The following is a 16,249-nucleotide window of genomic DNA, read 5'->3' on the forward strand; positions in this document are numbered from 1 at the left end:
AGATCAACCCTGCTAAAGCACGAGGAACCCCGTAATCTGTCGAGTATATCATCGATCCTAGGAATCGGAAATCTGTTCTCGATGGTGATTTTGTTGCGAGCTCTATAATCGATGCACATTCTCCAAGATTCGTCTTTCTTCAAAACCAATAACACTGGAGAGCAAGACGGTGAAGTACTAGGCTGGACAAGACCCTTTTCCAAGAGGTCTTTCACTTGGTTCATAATCTCTTCATTCTGTGCTTGGCTCACACGGTAAGGTGGTCGGTTCAGTGGTTTGCTTCGAGGTATCAGATCAATGGTATGATCTTCAGGCCCTCTAAAAAGCAATCGGCATGAGAGTGGATAAAAATCTTGGCGTTCTTTTGTTCAGGTCAAAACATATTCGACCTTTATCCATCGTTCAGTTCTCTCCCAAAAGAATGAGTAAAGAAACTGAAATTCATCAAGTACAATCTCTGAGCCCTTCATTTGTCAAAGTCGCTTTCTCGGCCCGGTAGTCAACCATGGCGTAGTTCTTGTGGTACCAAGGGATTCCGAGTAGAACGTCACTCGCGTGCCCTAAACACCCATGTCATTGCAAACGATGTTTGCCAATGCTCGGTGTAATGGCAACATCCCGTCCGGGTGCCACCCGAACTACCTCCGCCTGTGGCCTCAGCCTGTCGGGCGTAATTGAGCCGCCAATTCCAAGTGAAAAGAAGTTGGCCTTGGCTCCTTCAAAAGAGCTCCCTGATCTTTCATTCATTTGATTCGGTTTAGGTCCCACGCCATGTGGTACCAGTTCTGCTTTTTATCTGCCTTTTCTGCCACGTCTCTCAGCTGCTTTAGAACTTTCTGGCCTTTCTTCATCTTGTTCATTCGGTGCCTAGTTAGGGCACTTTGCGGAGATATGTCCATGTTCCCCGCATCCAAAGCACTTCCCCTCCCTGATGAAGCGATCTCTCTCCTCAGGAGTAAGCTTGGGTCGTGCATCCTTCTTTTTTGGGTTACTCTTTCTCTTTCTACTTTCATTCGTTGAAGTCTGTTCGGCTCGTTGTTTCATGACCTCATCGGTGGGATAGGTCAAACTGCTATAGTGAATGGCGAAACCCCGCTTCGCATGACTCATCAACTCCTGAATAGAAGCTGACTTCTGTTCCAAGCAGTGATCCGGATCTCTGTAGGTAGACCCACGGTAAACCGCTCAATCTGTTCTGTGAACGAGATCTTCTTGAATGAAGAGGCGGGTAAAAAAAGAGCTCCAGAATCTCTCGCACTAAGCATCCACTGTATCTCTCTTGGTCATCCGAAGATGGTTCCAAGCACAGCTCGTATATCGCGTTCATACTCTTGTGTCAGCCAAGAAGAAATAAAAAGCTTCTTAAATTTCAGCCATTTAACTGGCGCAGTCTTGTTTAAAAGAAGCGTGGACCACCAAGTTCGAGCATTCCCTTAAAATAAGAGGCAGCTCTCCGAATCTTGGAGAGCTCTGAATAGCGTCCTCCCGCGAAAGCGATGTCAAACTGCTGTATAAAAGACAAAGCCTTCGAGCATCTTTATATCTTGAAAAAGTGTCAAATTTGATTGATTGTCCACCTTCCTTAAACTCTTGGACTTTCTTGCTTTTATCTTCCAGAAAGTCATATTGGTTGGCTTTATAAAAATTCTTCTTGTTCGCATAAAAGTTGCTGTCATTAGAGTCTGAACTGTCTGTAGACGAGTCCTCTGTAGAACTGTCACTCACTAGGCGAGATTTAGACTTCTTTGTCTTTTTCTTGCCCTTTCCAAAGCGTTGTTTCTTGCTTCGCTTTTTGCCTTTTCTGTCTTCTTCGCTCGAATCTGTCTGAAGAGCTAGAAGAACTGTCAGAAGAGGAAGAAGAAGAAGAAGAATTGGGTACTCCTTCAAATCGAACACGCTTCTTCTGTTTCTTTGCCTTATCAAATGTCGATTGACGACCCAAATATCCCGGGAAGTCAGTGCCTTTCTTCTGCTTTTTGCCGTGCTTTTTAGCTTTGTTCTGCGCGTCAAAAAGTTGAGCAATCCGTGCATCAACCACCTTTTCTAATTCCTTCTCTGTATATTTCTTGTGAGCAAAAGGTTTCTTGAGAGCGGGTTTTCGGGGTGGTTCTGTGGTTTTCTGCCACTGCATGTGCACCTCTTGGAAAGAAGTCTCGCTTATATATTTTGCAAACTTTGGATCCTTCCCAAAATTGAGCATCATCTTTGTTGCATCGCCGATCAACTGACGAAGCTCCATCTCTCGACGCTCCACTTGAGTAGGCTGAGGCGGGCCATACTCTCTGCCTGAATCTTCATTGTGATCCCTGTCCGCATCTTCGGATGCAGAGGGAGTTGACTGATCCTTGCGTGAAGCCATAAGTGCCGCGGAAAAAAATTTTGGGATCGGATTTTCCGTAGAAGAGAAATTGGCCTTGCTCTGATACCATTGTAATAGAGTTGGACACTCCCAAGTCAAGAATTAATCACAACACCACCAAATAACCACTTCAAAATAGTTCACAGTTCACAATAGATTTGCACTGGCCCGGCGGAGTTCCGTGCCTAGAGATATTGGCCCCAAAGACTGGCAACCCTTTCGGTATTTCTTTATGTATTAATCAATGTTCAAAGTACAAGAGAGCGGTTAGGGTTTCACTCTCAGACTCTGCGTCCAGATGCCCTCCAGAGTGTCTGTCCAAACTACTTATTTAAAGTTTACAAGGGTTGCCAAAAAAAGAGCTTCAAAATCAAAAGCCTAAAATAAAAGCAAAGGCTCTTTTCCCTCTCAAACTCACTTGAGATAAAATAAAGCAAAGAATTCTCTTTCTCCTCAAATTGCGTTGAGAAAAAGCATTAGCTGTCGCAACCCTAAATCAACACCGCAAATTACGGGATTCTGCCACGTCATGAGGCTGGTGCTTTTTCATTGCTGCCCTTTTAGGGTTAGGGTTTTTGCCGTTTTTAGGGTTTTTGGCAGAGTTTAGGGTTTGCAGGTTTTAGGGTTAGGGTTTGCAGAATTAGGGTTTTCAGTAGTAGTCATGGTTTCGGCTCCCGGGCAGACACGTCATCACTTTGTGACAGAATCACGCGAAGGAGGTAACTCCCTTGTTGGTAAGCCTTAAGAGAAACAATCAGCCTGAGCTTGCAGAAAATCTTGTTGTTCTTTTTATAGGTCAGACATATTGACCTTTGATCATCATTCAATTCTTTCAAGAAGATCGAGTAAACAAAAAGATTGGATTTCATTACTTTAGAAACAACTGAAGCCGGTACAAGTTGTCACGTGACACATCCCAACCCTGTGTTCGTGGACAAGCTACACTATAGCAGGGTTCACGTCAGTCTAGATTAGCAGTGATCTAGTGATCTGACACTTTTGTGAGTCTATTCGTAGACCATGCATGCCCAGTCACTGAGTATAGATGCATATCCTCCGGTTGCACACAACATGATCATTGGAATTCCCATCAGAATCCATTAGCATCAGTTAGGGGAATTTTCCAATGCATTTATATTATTTTCCTATTTATTGGGATTTTCACTTATTATTTTTAAGTGACTTTCCAACAAAAGTAGGTAGGGCAATTTTGCTAAGTTAATATATAAGCAAACCCAAGTTACATACCTCCCACTTCCTTGGCGTTTTCACAGAGCATCAGCATCGCCTGAAGTCTTCCCCCTTCTGGCGTTAGTCTCTTGCAGATCAGCCCCGCCTCGGTGTTTTTTCCGCGACAAAACCACACCAACATTAGCGTTTTCCCACAGTTCAGCCTGGTAGCGTTTTTGCCTTTCCTCAGCCATACTAGATCCCATGGCGATTTCAGCCTTTGCTTGATTGCCATCACACCCCAAGTCATCTAGCGGTTGCAGATTCATCCCGTTTGCAGCAGCAGTACCCATAGCCTTAGCGTTTTTTGAACCAGCGTTTTCAGCCAGAAAACGCAGCAGCACCTCTGCCATTCCAGCGTTTTTGGATCAGCAATTCAGCATTGGAAAACGCAGGATCATCAGCAGATGAAGCACAACAAGCACAACAGATCAACCCCAGATTGGTTGCAAAAGTTCCCCTATCTTCAGCCCAAGAAAACACAGCCAAAACAGTCATTTTCAACCACCGAAACAATCCCCGAATTCAGCGATTAGAAGCCTACAGATTTCAGCCATCGAGTCGTCGTCGTCATCACCGTCGTTGTCATCGGCATAGTCCAACTTGCATCAGTCCATTGCATACTCATTGTACACCTTGTGCAATCAAAGTAGACCACTCTCGCCGACGAGAGTGGGGCCTTCGGAGGAGGGTTTTACAACCTCTCGGTGTCGTATCTCTTCTCTCTCCTTCTCTCAGTCTCATTCACTTGCATGCACAATATCCACTCACTTTGTTCGTGATCATGGCACTCTCCATGGGACGGAAAGCTCTCTCTTTCTCTAAGAACTAAAAGGAACCTTGAGCAATAAAGATCACTAATCTTGAGAAAATACAACATTCATTCCACTGCACCTAACATTGGTATCAGAGCTTTGGAAGTGTTCTGCATTACTCAAGGAAAGAACCACAAGAATTTTTTTGCTTCTTGTGATCGCACGAACCCAAGTTTACTTGGGCGTGGCGATTCCTAATCGTGTTTTGTTGAAGAGTGACAGGAATCCCAAGAAAGAAGGGCTTGTCCAGCCTCCCCTTGTGTCTCTTTTCACTCATTGAGAGCGGACCGTGCACTTAGCGGCCGGCCAATCGACGTGAGGTGGGAAAAAGCAACCTTGGTGTGAGCGCAAGGCCGCCAAGGGGTGCGCCTGCAGAAAAGGGTAGAACTCGAGTGAAGAGAAGATCCTTCTCCAACGCGATTTGCAAGCGAAAGAAACGCTCAAGAACCTCAAGATCTTCAAGAACTCAAGAACCTAAAGACCCTCAAGAACCAAGTTCCTCGTGAACTTAAGAACCAAAGATCCTAGTGCATGGTCGTCACCCGAAGCGGCATGGATACTTCGCATTCAGGTGACGAGCATGAGAGAGGCGACGAAGGATTCTCCCCACCAGGAGATTTTTCCAACCCTCCCCCTTTGCCATCTACGCCACGAGTTGTCCTCACTCCTATGGAGATGATGGTCAAGTCGATGTAGGACATGATGGCAGAACAACAAGAAATGAATCGAGTTGCATTGGCACAACTTGCAAGCAAAACAGAAGAACAAGCAGCAAAGGACCGTGCACAAGAAGCCAAGGATCGCGAGCGCGACGAAAGAAACGCAAGATTGGCCGCACAAAAAGAAGAAAATCGACTTGCTCAGGAACGTGAGCGTCTTGCTCAGGACCGTGAGTGCATTGCTCTTGCGGCAAAACAAGAAGAAAATCTACTTGCTCTCGAACGCGAGCGCGATGAACGAAATGCACGAAAAGCAAAAAAGGACGCCAAGCGTGAAGCTCAAAGGGAGCTTTGCAATCAAGAATTTATTGCCCAAATCCTAGTCTCGAAGACCGAACCACCCAAAGATCGTGGAAGTTCGTCAAGTGGCGTAAGCCACGACGCGGATTCTAACCATCCAGTCACTGAAAAATTGACTTTCAGTAAGTATGACGGTAAGATGGATGCTACAATTATTCATTCTTGGTTGCATCAATTTAATGCTTATTTTGCGACAACTAAGAAGACAGGAAATAGCAAAGTTTTGACGGTAGCTATGTATCTTGTCGGTGATGCCATCAATTGGTACCACGCATGGCAAGAGGCACAGCTAGCCGTGCACCTAGAGGCAACCGACGATTTCATGCCCCCCTCTTTTAGTTGGGTTGATTCCAAGACAAGCTCAAGGCGCGGTTTATACCACCTAAGTACCTTGCACGATTTAAGGACGATTGGCGCGCTCTCAAGCAAAATGGTATGCCGGTTATGTCTTTTTCTAATCGTGTTTTGCAGCTAGGTACCCAATTACGCATGTTGGATGATGAACGCAAAGAGGCTTTTCTCTTTGGATTGGACGAGTATATCAAGTACGATGTCGAGGTATTCGATCCAATTGATCTCAACAAGGCGGTAGCGATTGCTCTCGCATAGGAGATGAAGCACAACAAGGGAAAGCCTAAGGAGAACAAGACTTCCACAAGTACCTCGCAGACTCCTCAGAACGGTAAGAATGGTAAGAATGATAACTCTTCTAACCAATCTACCAACAGTATCTCATCAAAGAATTCTTCCAATGAATCTAAGGGTAAAGCTAACACAATTGCTAAACCTAAGCTTACTCCAGATGAAAAGGTAGCACAAGGAATCGTAGGAGGATACATCACTTCGGAAGAACAAAGCACTTATTCTAAGGAAGGTCTTTGTTTTCATTGTCACATTAAGGGTCACATAAAAAGAACATGTCCTAAGCTTGAATCGAATGAATCTAAAGAACCCACAACACCCACTACATTTGTCAATGCAATGAATGATAACACGATTGTGTCCAAAGTTTCTCAGGACCCTCCCATTGATGATTCTCTCATTAAATGTTATGGTCGTACGTCGGGGCATCGTTTTGTCATATTGTTTAATCTAGGTAGTATGCATGATGTGATCAGTTCCTCTCTTGTTGAGAGAGCCCGCCTCGAAGTTAGTCCGAGATCTTCTATCGAGGTCTCTGGCTTTCGTCCTGGTATGGACGCTCTCATCACAGAGGAATGCCTTGATGTGTTGTTTGCAATCCAACAGACTGCCTTCACTAGAAGATTTGTTGTTTCTCTTCTCTCAGGATGTGATATGATTTGAGGCATTAAGTGGTTTCGTGAGACTGATGCTGTCATAAAATTTGCGGCTAACACTATAACTCTCAATGCCGACAGTGATTCTCCTACTGTCTTTCATGGAGTGGACACTGTTCCTTCTCCATCTCCCATTGCTAATATGCAGGACAAGATTGAAAGGATTCCGGATAAGGAGATTCTCTCAATCTCTTTTTCTCCAAAACATGATACACAAGATTTGCATGATTATGAGAAGCATGATGATTTGATTGACCTTGATTTGCACGATGATTTGGATGACAATGACAAGCATGATGATTTGAATGATATTGCTAAGCATGATGATTTGGATACCAAAGACAAGCATGATGATTTGCATGATCAAGATGTGATTTCTCACGAGCATGATGATTTGCATGATCAAGATGTGATTGCTCACAAGCATGACAGCGGGAAATCTCCGTAGGCCATTCAAGATGACCAATCCATGTGCAGTCCCCATGTCTATCAAGTGTCGTCCATACTCAGTGTGTTCTGAATCCTGTGATAGTCTGGATAGGCCCGTCTCTGCAACATCCAACTCTCTCAGCATCTCCTCTGAAGTATCGTAAAATACTGTCTGATGATGTGCAATCCTAGCATTGAAATCCCCTAGAATGATGATGTCACCATCTCTAGAGAGCTCCCATATGTCATCATCCAAAATAGAGAAAGGGGATTGTCTTCTGGGTGGTGCATACATTGACGTGCTTGGGGGAAAGTAGCAAATAGCAATGTAAAGATGTATGTCTGTCTCTGCTCTCAATCTCACCCACATGTAGCTAGCTTGCTCATCTCTGTGGGCTATATGTATCAATGGCTGCAACTCCTCCTTGAATAACACTGCCACTCCTCCTGATCCCCGCCCTCTGGCTTTGATCGTGTTTCTTGTCTATAGGCAGTCTCCCATCTATATCCACTAATGTGAGGCATAGATTGCCTAGGGGCCGGATGTGTCTCAGATGTAGAAGACGATGTCTATTCCCGTGAAACTATCCTCAAAGGCACCCACATCAAGTCGCATAGATCCATTACAATTCCAAGTGGCAACTTTGAGTGTGGTCCCATGGGTCTCGCACCGTCATGTGGAGCGCCGCTCTACAATCACAACCCGGCGATCTCTGTAGAAGGCTTTCTTTCCCTTCTCCCTTGCCGCTTGAATCTCTGGCATTACCTCTTACATATGTGCAAGCTGTGCGAGAGTGAGGTCATCTCCAAGGAATATGCCCGTTATCTTTAGTGTAGGACGCTTCTTCAAGAAGTCCTTCTTTGCCTCCATGGATGGGAAACGGATGATTAAAGCTCTCCCTTTTGAAGTCTCCCCATTGCCTTGTGTCTTCTTTCCTACCCTCCATGCCTTTGTATGAGTAGCCTCACTACCCATCATGAGAGAGAGAGATATATGATATGATATGGTATATTAACGTCTTCAAAAGGCCAAAATGACCTATGAGACCAGCTGATACAAAGTGGTGAAACTAGTACAATGTCTGAATACAAAAGTACAAAGGTACAGAATGCAAAAAATAAAAATGAGAAGTGAGTAGTGACTGTGAAAATGAAGTGTAGAGTAAGTTCTCAATGACACTCCGGATGTCGTGCTAGGATGTCCTTGATCCTCTGCTGAAGTCTCCGTCGATAGAGTGTGCTCTTGTGTCTCGGTCGTGGTCGCCTCGATCTCCCAAGCTCAATCGCCCTGTCAATGAGGGTGCCTCTGGTATGTACGCGGGCTCTGGTATGCACGCGGGCACAACTCTGTGCTGGTGGTTGCTCTCCTGGCTTTCCCGATCCAAAGAAATCTGTGATCGGTCTCTGTGACTGTCGTGTCCCATGTTTCCTCAACCGACTATCCCTATGCCGCTGTAGCTCAAGTAGATATAAGCCAAGGCATCTCTGATCCTCGTACTTCATGACCCTGTCTAGGGGTTCAAAGCCCTCCCTGAATAAGCAATGGAAGCGCCCTCGTATCTCATAATACACAGTGCAGTGGCATATGTAACGTAACTCTGTCTCTGGCTCTGTATTGCATAATTTACATATCCTGCTCTCTGGTGGTATCCCTCCGAATCTGCCCGTCTCAATCTCCAAATGGTGTGAGGATGTGCGAATCTGACCTATAGCGCATCGCAAACTATGAGACAGATGAGTGTCCATGTAGCTCGGACGAATCACAAACCCATCTCCCGAGAGTTGGAGAAGATGGTCCTTGTAGAAAGCCATCTTCGTGCCCAACTCCTGCACAGGCTCTACCCATGTCCTCCTGGTGTCCAACTGTATAAGATCCTGACGAATAAGTCTAGTGATCTCCATCCGTGTGACTGTTAGTGAAGGTGCATCCAGGGAATACTGAAAAGGAGGCAGTCTATCTAGACTGAAACCATGCCTCTGAAACCAAGAGGTCATCTGCGCATACCAACATGATGTGTCTCCCTGTGTCGCTAACTGTCTAGAAGACTCCAGAGCCAATCTAGCGTATCTGCCTCCACGTGTATCCCATAGGCTGTGCAAGAAGGACACTGATCTGGTAATAGCCTCAATCTCTATAGGAGGGGCTGCTAGCTCCTCTCGAATAATCGCATGTGGTACGGAGGACTTGGCTCTAATCATACGAGAGATCATAGATACCAAGGGCCTCTCCATGCTTCTCCACCTGTCATGATCCACAGATGGTCCCCACACCTGTACCCCATAAAGCATAGCTGAAGTAACCAAAGTATCAAAGAGCCATAGCGTTGTTCGTGGTTCCTGAAACTGAACCTGCGAACACATCCTCTCTAGCCCTCCCAGTGCTGCATATGCTCTAGACAGTCTAGTCTCTGCTGCTCTCCTCAGAGCAAACCTCGGTCCCGAGAATACCACCCCAAGATATGTATATGCATCTGTGTATTCCACAGTGTCCTGACCATATACGAGTGTAGGTGCCGATCTCCTGACCTACTGCGGAGTAGTGTTAAACACCATAACCTTGGTTTTACCAAGGTTCACAGACAATCTACTATCCTCCGCAAAGCTGTGTAATGCATCCAACTGTCTCTGCATACCCTCTTGTGACTCTGATATCAACACAATATCATCAGCATATAGTAACAAAGGGATCCATGTCCCTGCTAGCTGAGCACCTCTGTCGCCTTCTCTGTCAATGTAGTCAGAAACCTCATCTACATACATACCAAATAGTGTAGGGGACAGAGGACAACCCTGCTTCACACCAATAGTGGACTGCACAATGTCAGAAATCCCCTCAGGAGTGCGTATGTGGCCAATCACTGAGCCGTATAAAGCCATGATCCCCCAAATGATCTCTGTGGGCACTCTCAACTCCTGTAACCTGTGCATCAATCTGGCTCTCGGTACTGTGTCGAATGCTTTGCGGAAATCCACAAAGCAACAATACATCCGTCTCCCATGTGCCCTACCTTCCTCAATAATGGCTCTGAGTGTAAGAATATGGTCCAAGGTGGAGAAACCCCTCCTGGATCCAGCCTGTCCTGCTGCTCGTATGCCCTCATTTTCTGCCCATTTACTCAGTTTCTGCTCCAGGATGGACGCATACAACCGTGCTAATGTGTGCCTTACCATAATAGTACGGTAATTCCCTGGTACCTTTGAGAGAGAGAGAGAGAGAGAGAGAGAGAGAGAGAGAGAGAGAGAGAGCATGCTTTGTTCTTCAGTTGAAAGGAGAGAATTCAAAGGCTGAATTTAGTCATGTAGATGTATCGGAAATTTGCAAGGCTTAATTTACTCATGCTACCTTCGGACATCTCAGGGCTTTAAAGTCACAAAACAAGGGACAGCACGTTATCCACTAAGGTGGCGTACGGCCTCTCCTCAAGTAAAAGGAGGTGCTATTGCAGCTGGTGGTTGGGATGTTCATTCAACTATGTCTGTGGAGGTATGTATCTTTGCAGTTAAAAAGAGTCATTATATGAGATGATGTTACTTCCAATACCAATGGTACATTAGTATAGAGGAATATTTTGTGTGTCATGCTGGCATTATCCGCAAAACACATCCTCACACTTGGGATACCAAGAAAAAAAAGTACTTGATTATCACTACTACTGCAAAGTGCATGTTGATCATTGCCTATGATTAGTGAGAGTAACTTTGTTATGACAGTTTCTTTGGAGCAATTTCATTTCTTGCAGATTCTTTAGGCTGGTGCATAATAGAAGACTTTGATGTTCTGACGAGGCAAGAGTGATTTTGTAGGGCAAACCGCTTGCAGAAAGTTCTCCCTTTGGAAACACTGAGATTGCTGATGTGCATTTCTGTATTGATGTGAGTATAAGCTTACATTTTGCTCTTTGCTTTCCAACTGTGCAGTGACTTGTTGTTAATTATGAGTATATGCAGTTTAATGTGGCATTTCTCTGCGTGCTCTAGCATCAATCCTTCACTTCACCAAAAACATTGCATAATTTTATTGTTTCCTAATGTTATTGGGCATTCATGATAGTGAATAAGGTAAGTCATGTACTGTGGATGGTCCTGCTATCTGTGGTCTGAAAACTTTCAGTAGTGTTCACCCTTTCAGCATTCAAGATGGGGGATAAGGGTGAGTTATTTACTGAATGGTCTTGCTATCTCTGGTCTGACCCTTTGGTATCTACAAGAGACAGGCCAAGTGCCATCACATATGCGATTGCCTCTTGACACAGCAGCTTTGGGGCAAAGTCTGCAATTGATGGTTTTGTTGACAACTTGGTTTATGTGAGAGCCTGTTGATAGCTGGACTCTCTCCAGCAGAGATGGCAAGGGATAAGTGCATAGGGATGATTTAGACATGAAAGAACCATTTTGAAGTGGACAGATGCATGGGACCGTAAGATTGGTTAGTTTAGTCCTTTGTGACAAGTGCTTTGGGTATTGAATGGGTCTTGAACTGTGGAACTCTTTTTTTTATAGCATGAGCAAGATCCTTCTTTTGAAGCTGCCCATAATGCTACAACTCCCCTATCAAGAGGGTACATGGTACAAGAACAAAAGAGGGGGGAGACTCCCAAGCTGCACAATAGATATATATAACGACTAGATTACAAATGGGAGGAGTTAAGAGCCACACAGGTGACCAATAGTGCCAGTGAATGCCTTGGACATCGTGAAGAAAGGTCCTGGCTGCAACAGCTCTATGAAAGCTTGACGCTATCTCTCTCTGCATTTTCAAGAGCTGCCTTCAATCCTGTTGTACCGGCCTCGGTGTGTGTCTATGAGCTCCAACCAAAAAGCACGCACTATCACTACTGGAGGCCTGGGTTTGCCCTTGAACACTCTAAAGCAATGAGCCACCAAACAAACTGCTGGACAAAGCTACTACTGATCAGCTCCCATCTGAGGTCTCTCTCCTGTATCCAAGCTGCTGCTGTGAAATCAGGCATTGGGCACTGCTGAGGTCGACCAGCCACGTGCTTAATGCCATGGCTGTCATGCTCTTTCTCATATCCCGGGGCTGGCCCCGAACTTGCTGGCGCATGCCACTGCGCGTGTGCCCCCCCCCCCCCCCCCCCCCCCCCCCCCCCCCCCACCCAACCCAGGTGAAAGTCATCTCTGGCAAGCAAGACGAGCCAAATCTGTTGGGCCTGATGGCAACCCCAAAGGCAGTGCCGCTGATCCTCTTGAGGATATCCGTATGCAGGTCAAGCCGAGGAGTGTCCGCCATGTGCAAGCCACACCCCCACTGCAGTCCCCTGTGTGCGACCAGCCATTGTAGAACGATAATTCTTGTAGCCTGACGTCCATCCCAAACCTGAGTTCATAAATTTTTCAGGAAATTGTATGTGATCCCCTGCTTGTGCCAATGCTCAAGTGCTGCTGGGGTAGTTTGCTGCTTGGACATCAAGATATGCCTCTCAAGCAGAGCAGTGTACTAGAAAAATGGGGCCCCATGGTGGGTTAGAGAGGCAAAAAGATATTGCTTAGCTAATGGCTGAGCTCCAAAAGCCGATAAACGGCAATCCTCATAGACTACCTTCATTGGGTCTATTGGTTCAAGCAACCATTGACATCCATTGAGGCAAGCACTCCAATCCTTTGAAAAGTGGACTCCAAGAACAGAGCCGTCTTGCACTAAATGTGGCACACCTGGCCCTCTGCCTGCACCTTGAAGAAAAAGCTCTCCCCCTCTAGCCTGCACATTTGTTAGCCTGCACATCTTCAAGCATGCTGCAAAAGTGCATCCATTGTCCATAACTTTGAGCTGGTCCCGTTGTCATGGCCCTCCAGGCTACACGTGGCTGAGTACCTAGCATATATCTATGCCCTCTACAAAGCAGGGAGCTCGTGATCAAAGGCTTCCGAAGCCGCTCCTCCAAGCAAGTAGGTCTACTTTGACTCAGGCATGTGTGCAACATATCTTGGGCCCTGAGTAGACTCAAGGTGAATCTATCCACCTAGTGATGACTCAAATCAGCACCTCTGTGAATATCCAGTGAGTCTTTGGGCTCCACGGGCCACTTGTTAAGGGAACTCAAGCTTGAACCTTGGCAAGAGGAAGCTCCTTCCATAGCTCAGTGCTTGGAAGGCGCCCACGGTTAATGAGCTTCCCTAGTTCCACAGCTAAGTGCTTGGAAGGCGCCCACGATTAATGAGCTTCCCTAGTAGGGGCCTACTCTTGTGAGGTTGGGCCAATGAGTCCAAACCCACCCTTAGCATGGGTAGTGTGATGATTGACCAGACAATGCCACAGGTTGGTGATGTGGCAAGCAGAAACTGTACTCGCAGAAAGATTTTGACAAAACTCTTGAAAAGAAGACAAACCAGTTCATGAAAATCTTAAAGCACTCTCGGAAGAAGAATTTAGCGGATTTCCCCAGTTAATTGGGTCGGAAATTGACTTTTGAGGTGGTGAACAGATCGATGTTCGTTTCGAGGATGAACCAAATTTTTCTTCGTCTTTAGAGAGTTCTGCCTGTTCCTCTTCCTCTCGTTCTAGAGAGGATGAGAAAAAGCTGAATATGTCACAAAGTGATGACGTGGCGGACAGCAGAAACCCTAAAAATCCTGCAAACCCTAATTTTTGCCAGAAACCCTAAATTCCGGAAATCGCGGAGGCGGATTATTATTATTATTATTTTTTTTTTTGGGAAAATGATGAGCGACGCGAATTTTGCTTTTGCTTTTTTTTTATAAAAAAAAGAGAAAAGACTCTCTAAGAGAGAGAGAACTGATGCTTTTGATTTTAACAGCTTTTGGGGCTCTGCTTTTGGGCATCCCTTGTAACCTTTAAATTAGTGGTGAGGGCCTCACTTCTCAGAGCATCTGGACGCAAAGTCTGAGAGTGAAACCCTAACCGCTCTCTTGTACTTCTGTAACAGACTTGGACACTCCAAGTCAAGAATCAACCGCGACAGCACCAAATAACCACTTCAAAACAATTTACAGATCACAATAGATTTGCACTGGCCCGGCGGAGTTCCGTGCCTAGAGATATTGGCCCCAAAGATTGGCGCCCCTTTCGGTATTTCATTGTAACAAACTTGGACACTCCAAGTCAAGAATCAACTGCGACAGCACCAAATAACCACTTCAAAACAATTCACAGATCACAATAGATTTGCACTGGCCCGACGGAGTTCCGTGCCTAGAGATATTGGCCCCAAAGACTGACGCCCCTTTCGGTATTTCTTTTTGTATTAATCAATCATCAAAGTACAAGAGAGCGGTTAGGGTTTCACTCTCAGACTCTGCGTCCAGATGCTCTGAGAAGTGAGGCCCTCACCGCTAATTTAAAGGTTACAAGGGATGCCCAAAAGCAGAGCCCCAAAAGCTTTTAAAATCAAAAGCATCAGTTCTCTCTCTCTCTTAGAGAGTCTTTTCTCTTTTTTTTTATAAAAAAAAAGCAAAAGCAAAATTCGCTATTTTTTCATTATTTAGAGTTCAATTTCGAACATATTCGATCAAACCTGGCATTTTTAGCGTTTTTTATCATAGACCAGCATAATAATGAGCTGTAATGACAAAATCCGGAGCATTGGGATGCTTCTAGAGAAAATATATGCTTAGGGGTGAGTATAATAATTTTGGCTAATTTTTGCCAGTTAATAAGTATTTTTAATTTATTTTGTTTGATTTTCGTTAATAAAACATTAAAAATTTAAAAATATCGCTCACAAGTGTCGGAATCAAGTTCTGGAAGCAAACGTCGAATTATCATGATAAGGTTATCAAGCATGAAAGATATGAAGCTAAGCACATGTACAAAATCGACAGTCACAATTAGAAATTTGAAGCGGATGAATATTCGCGAGATTTGGATACGGCTTTTGCCAAGGTTCGCGAGACTTTGCAGGAGTCTCAAGAACGACAGAAAAAGGCAGCGGATCGCCATCGTCGCGACTGGAAACTGAAGGAGGATGATTGGGTGCTCTTACTTTTGAGAAGGCACGCCTAAGAAAGAAAAAGGGAAAGGAGAGGCTGTTTCCAAAGCTTAGTATGCGATACTACGGCCCTTTCCAGATTACTGAAAAGATAAATGAAGTCTCCTTCCGACTGAAACTGCCAGATACTTGGAGGATTCACAATGCATTTCATGTGAATCTCTTGAAACCTTTTAAAGGTGATGTGCCTGATGATGGGCAGCCTGATGAGCAACCCGAAGTGGAAGAAAACGAGGAGATCCTTGTTCCTGAACAGATTTTGGCACATAAGGATACGAAGAATAAGGGTAAAGTTCGAAGGCGGTTCTTGGTTAAGTTCAAGAATTATCCTGCACTTGATGCGAAGTGGATGGAGGAGGAGGACCTAGCATATACTCCTCAGATTGTGAAACTTTACCTCGATGCTTTTGGTTTAGCATAGTCTACTCCAAATGGAACCCAGAATTCAGCTTGGCTGAAGATCTGGTGCAGTGGGATGCACAAGAGGGGAGTTACTCCACTCCTTTGTCAACAGATGCCTCGATTTTGATACTAAAGTCACTGATGTCTCTTTGAGCTTCAGGGATACTGAGAGCTGACAATATTCTGCTGGATGACTTTATGAAATGGAATTCCTGATTATGATACTGATTTGTTCTTGACTTCTTGTGAGTGCAGGAACTGGTAGACGAAATGACTGCAGCATTTTGGTCTACTTGATCTCGAATAGACATGGTTGCAATAGGGGTTAGTCAATCGGACATCGATGAGGTCCCGATTGGACCTAGATGTGATTGCTAGCTACATTGCCGATAAATCATGGTCTAAGATCCGAATGAATGTTGAATGTCATGTGATGTCGTGTGATGTGACTGTCGATTTTGTACATGTGCTAGATGTGTGTTCCTAGTACGTAGGTACTAACAGTCAGTGTCTGCTAAGACGGTTTATGGCTTTTGTCGGTTTTGCAGGCGTAATCGCGGTCGATTACAATGCTTTCAAGAGGGGGGTATGTCACAAAGTGATGACGTGGCGGACAGCAGAAACCCTAATTTTTGCCAGTAATCCTAAAAATCCTGCAAACCCTAATTTTTGCCAAAAACCCTAAATTCCGAAAATCGCGGAGGCGGATTATTAATTTTTTTTTTTTGGA

General features: G+C 45.0%; 1 protein-coding gene across 1 annotated transcript in view; it reads left to right on the forward strand.

The window, feature by feature from the left end:
* LOC147418442 (uncharacterized) overlaps nt 1–16,249 on the forward strand; it is a 35,257-nt gene that overhangs the window by 9,772 nt on the left and 9,236 nt on the right. Inside the window, exons 7-8 of the mRNA XM_086506513.1 lie at nt 10,509–10,634; nt 10,955–11,023. Coding sequence (XP_086362639.1) covers nt 10,509–10,634; nt 10,955–11,023 — 195 coding nt within the window. The remainder of the gene's footprint in view (nt 1–10,508; nt 10,635–10,954; nt 11,024–16,249) is intronic.

Source organism: Adiantum capillus-veneris, chromosome 30 (genome assembly GCF_014529385.1).
Source record: "Adiantum capillus-veneris isolate H3 chromosome 30, ASM1452938v2, whole genome shotgun sequence".
Taxonomy (NCBI): Eukaryota; Viridiplantae; Streptophyta; class Polypodiopsida; order Polypodiales; family Pteridaceae; genus Adiantum; species Adiantum capillus-veneris.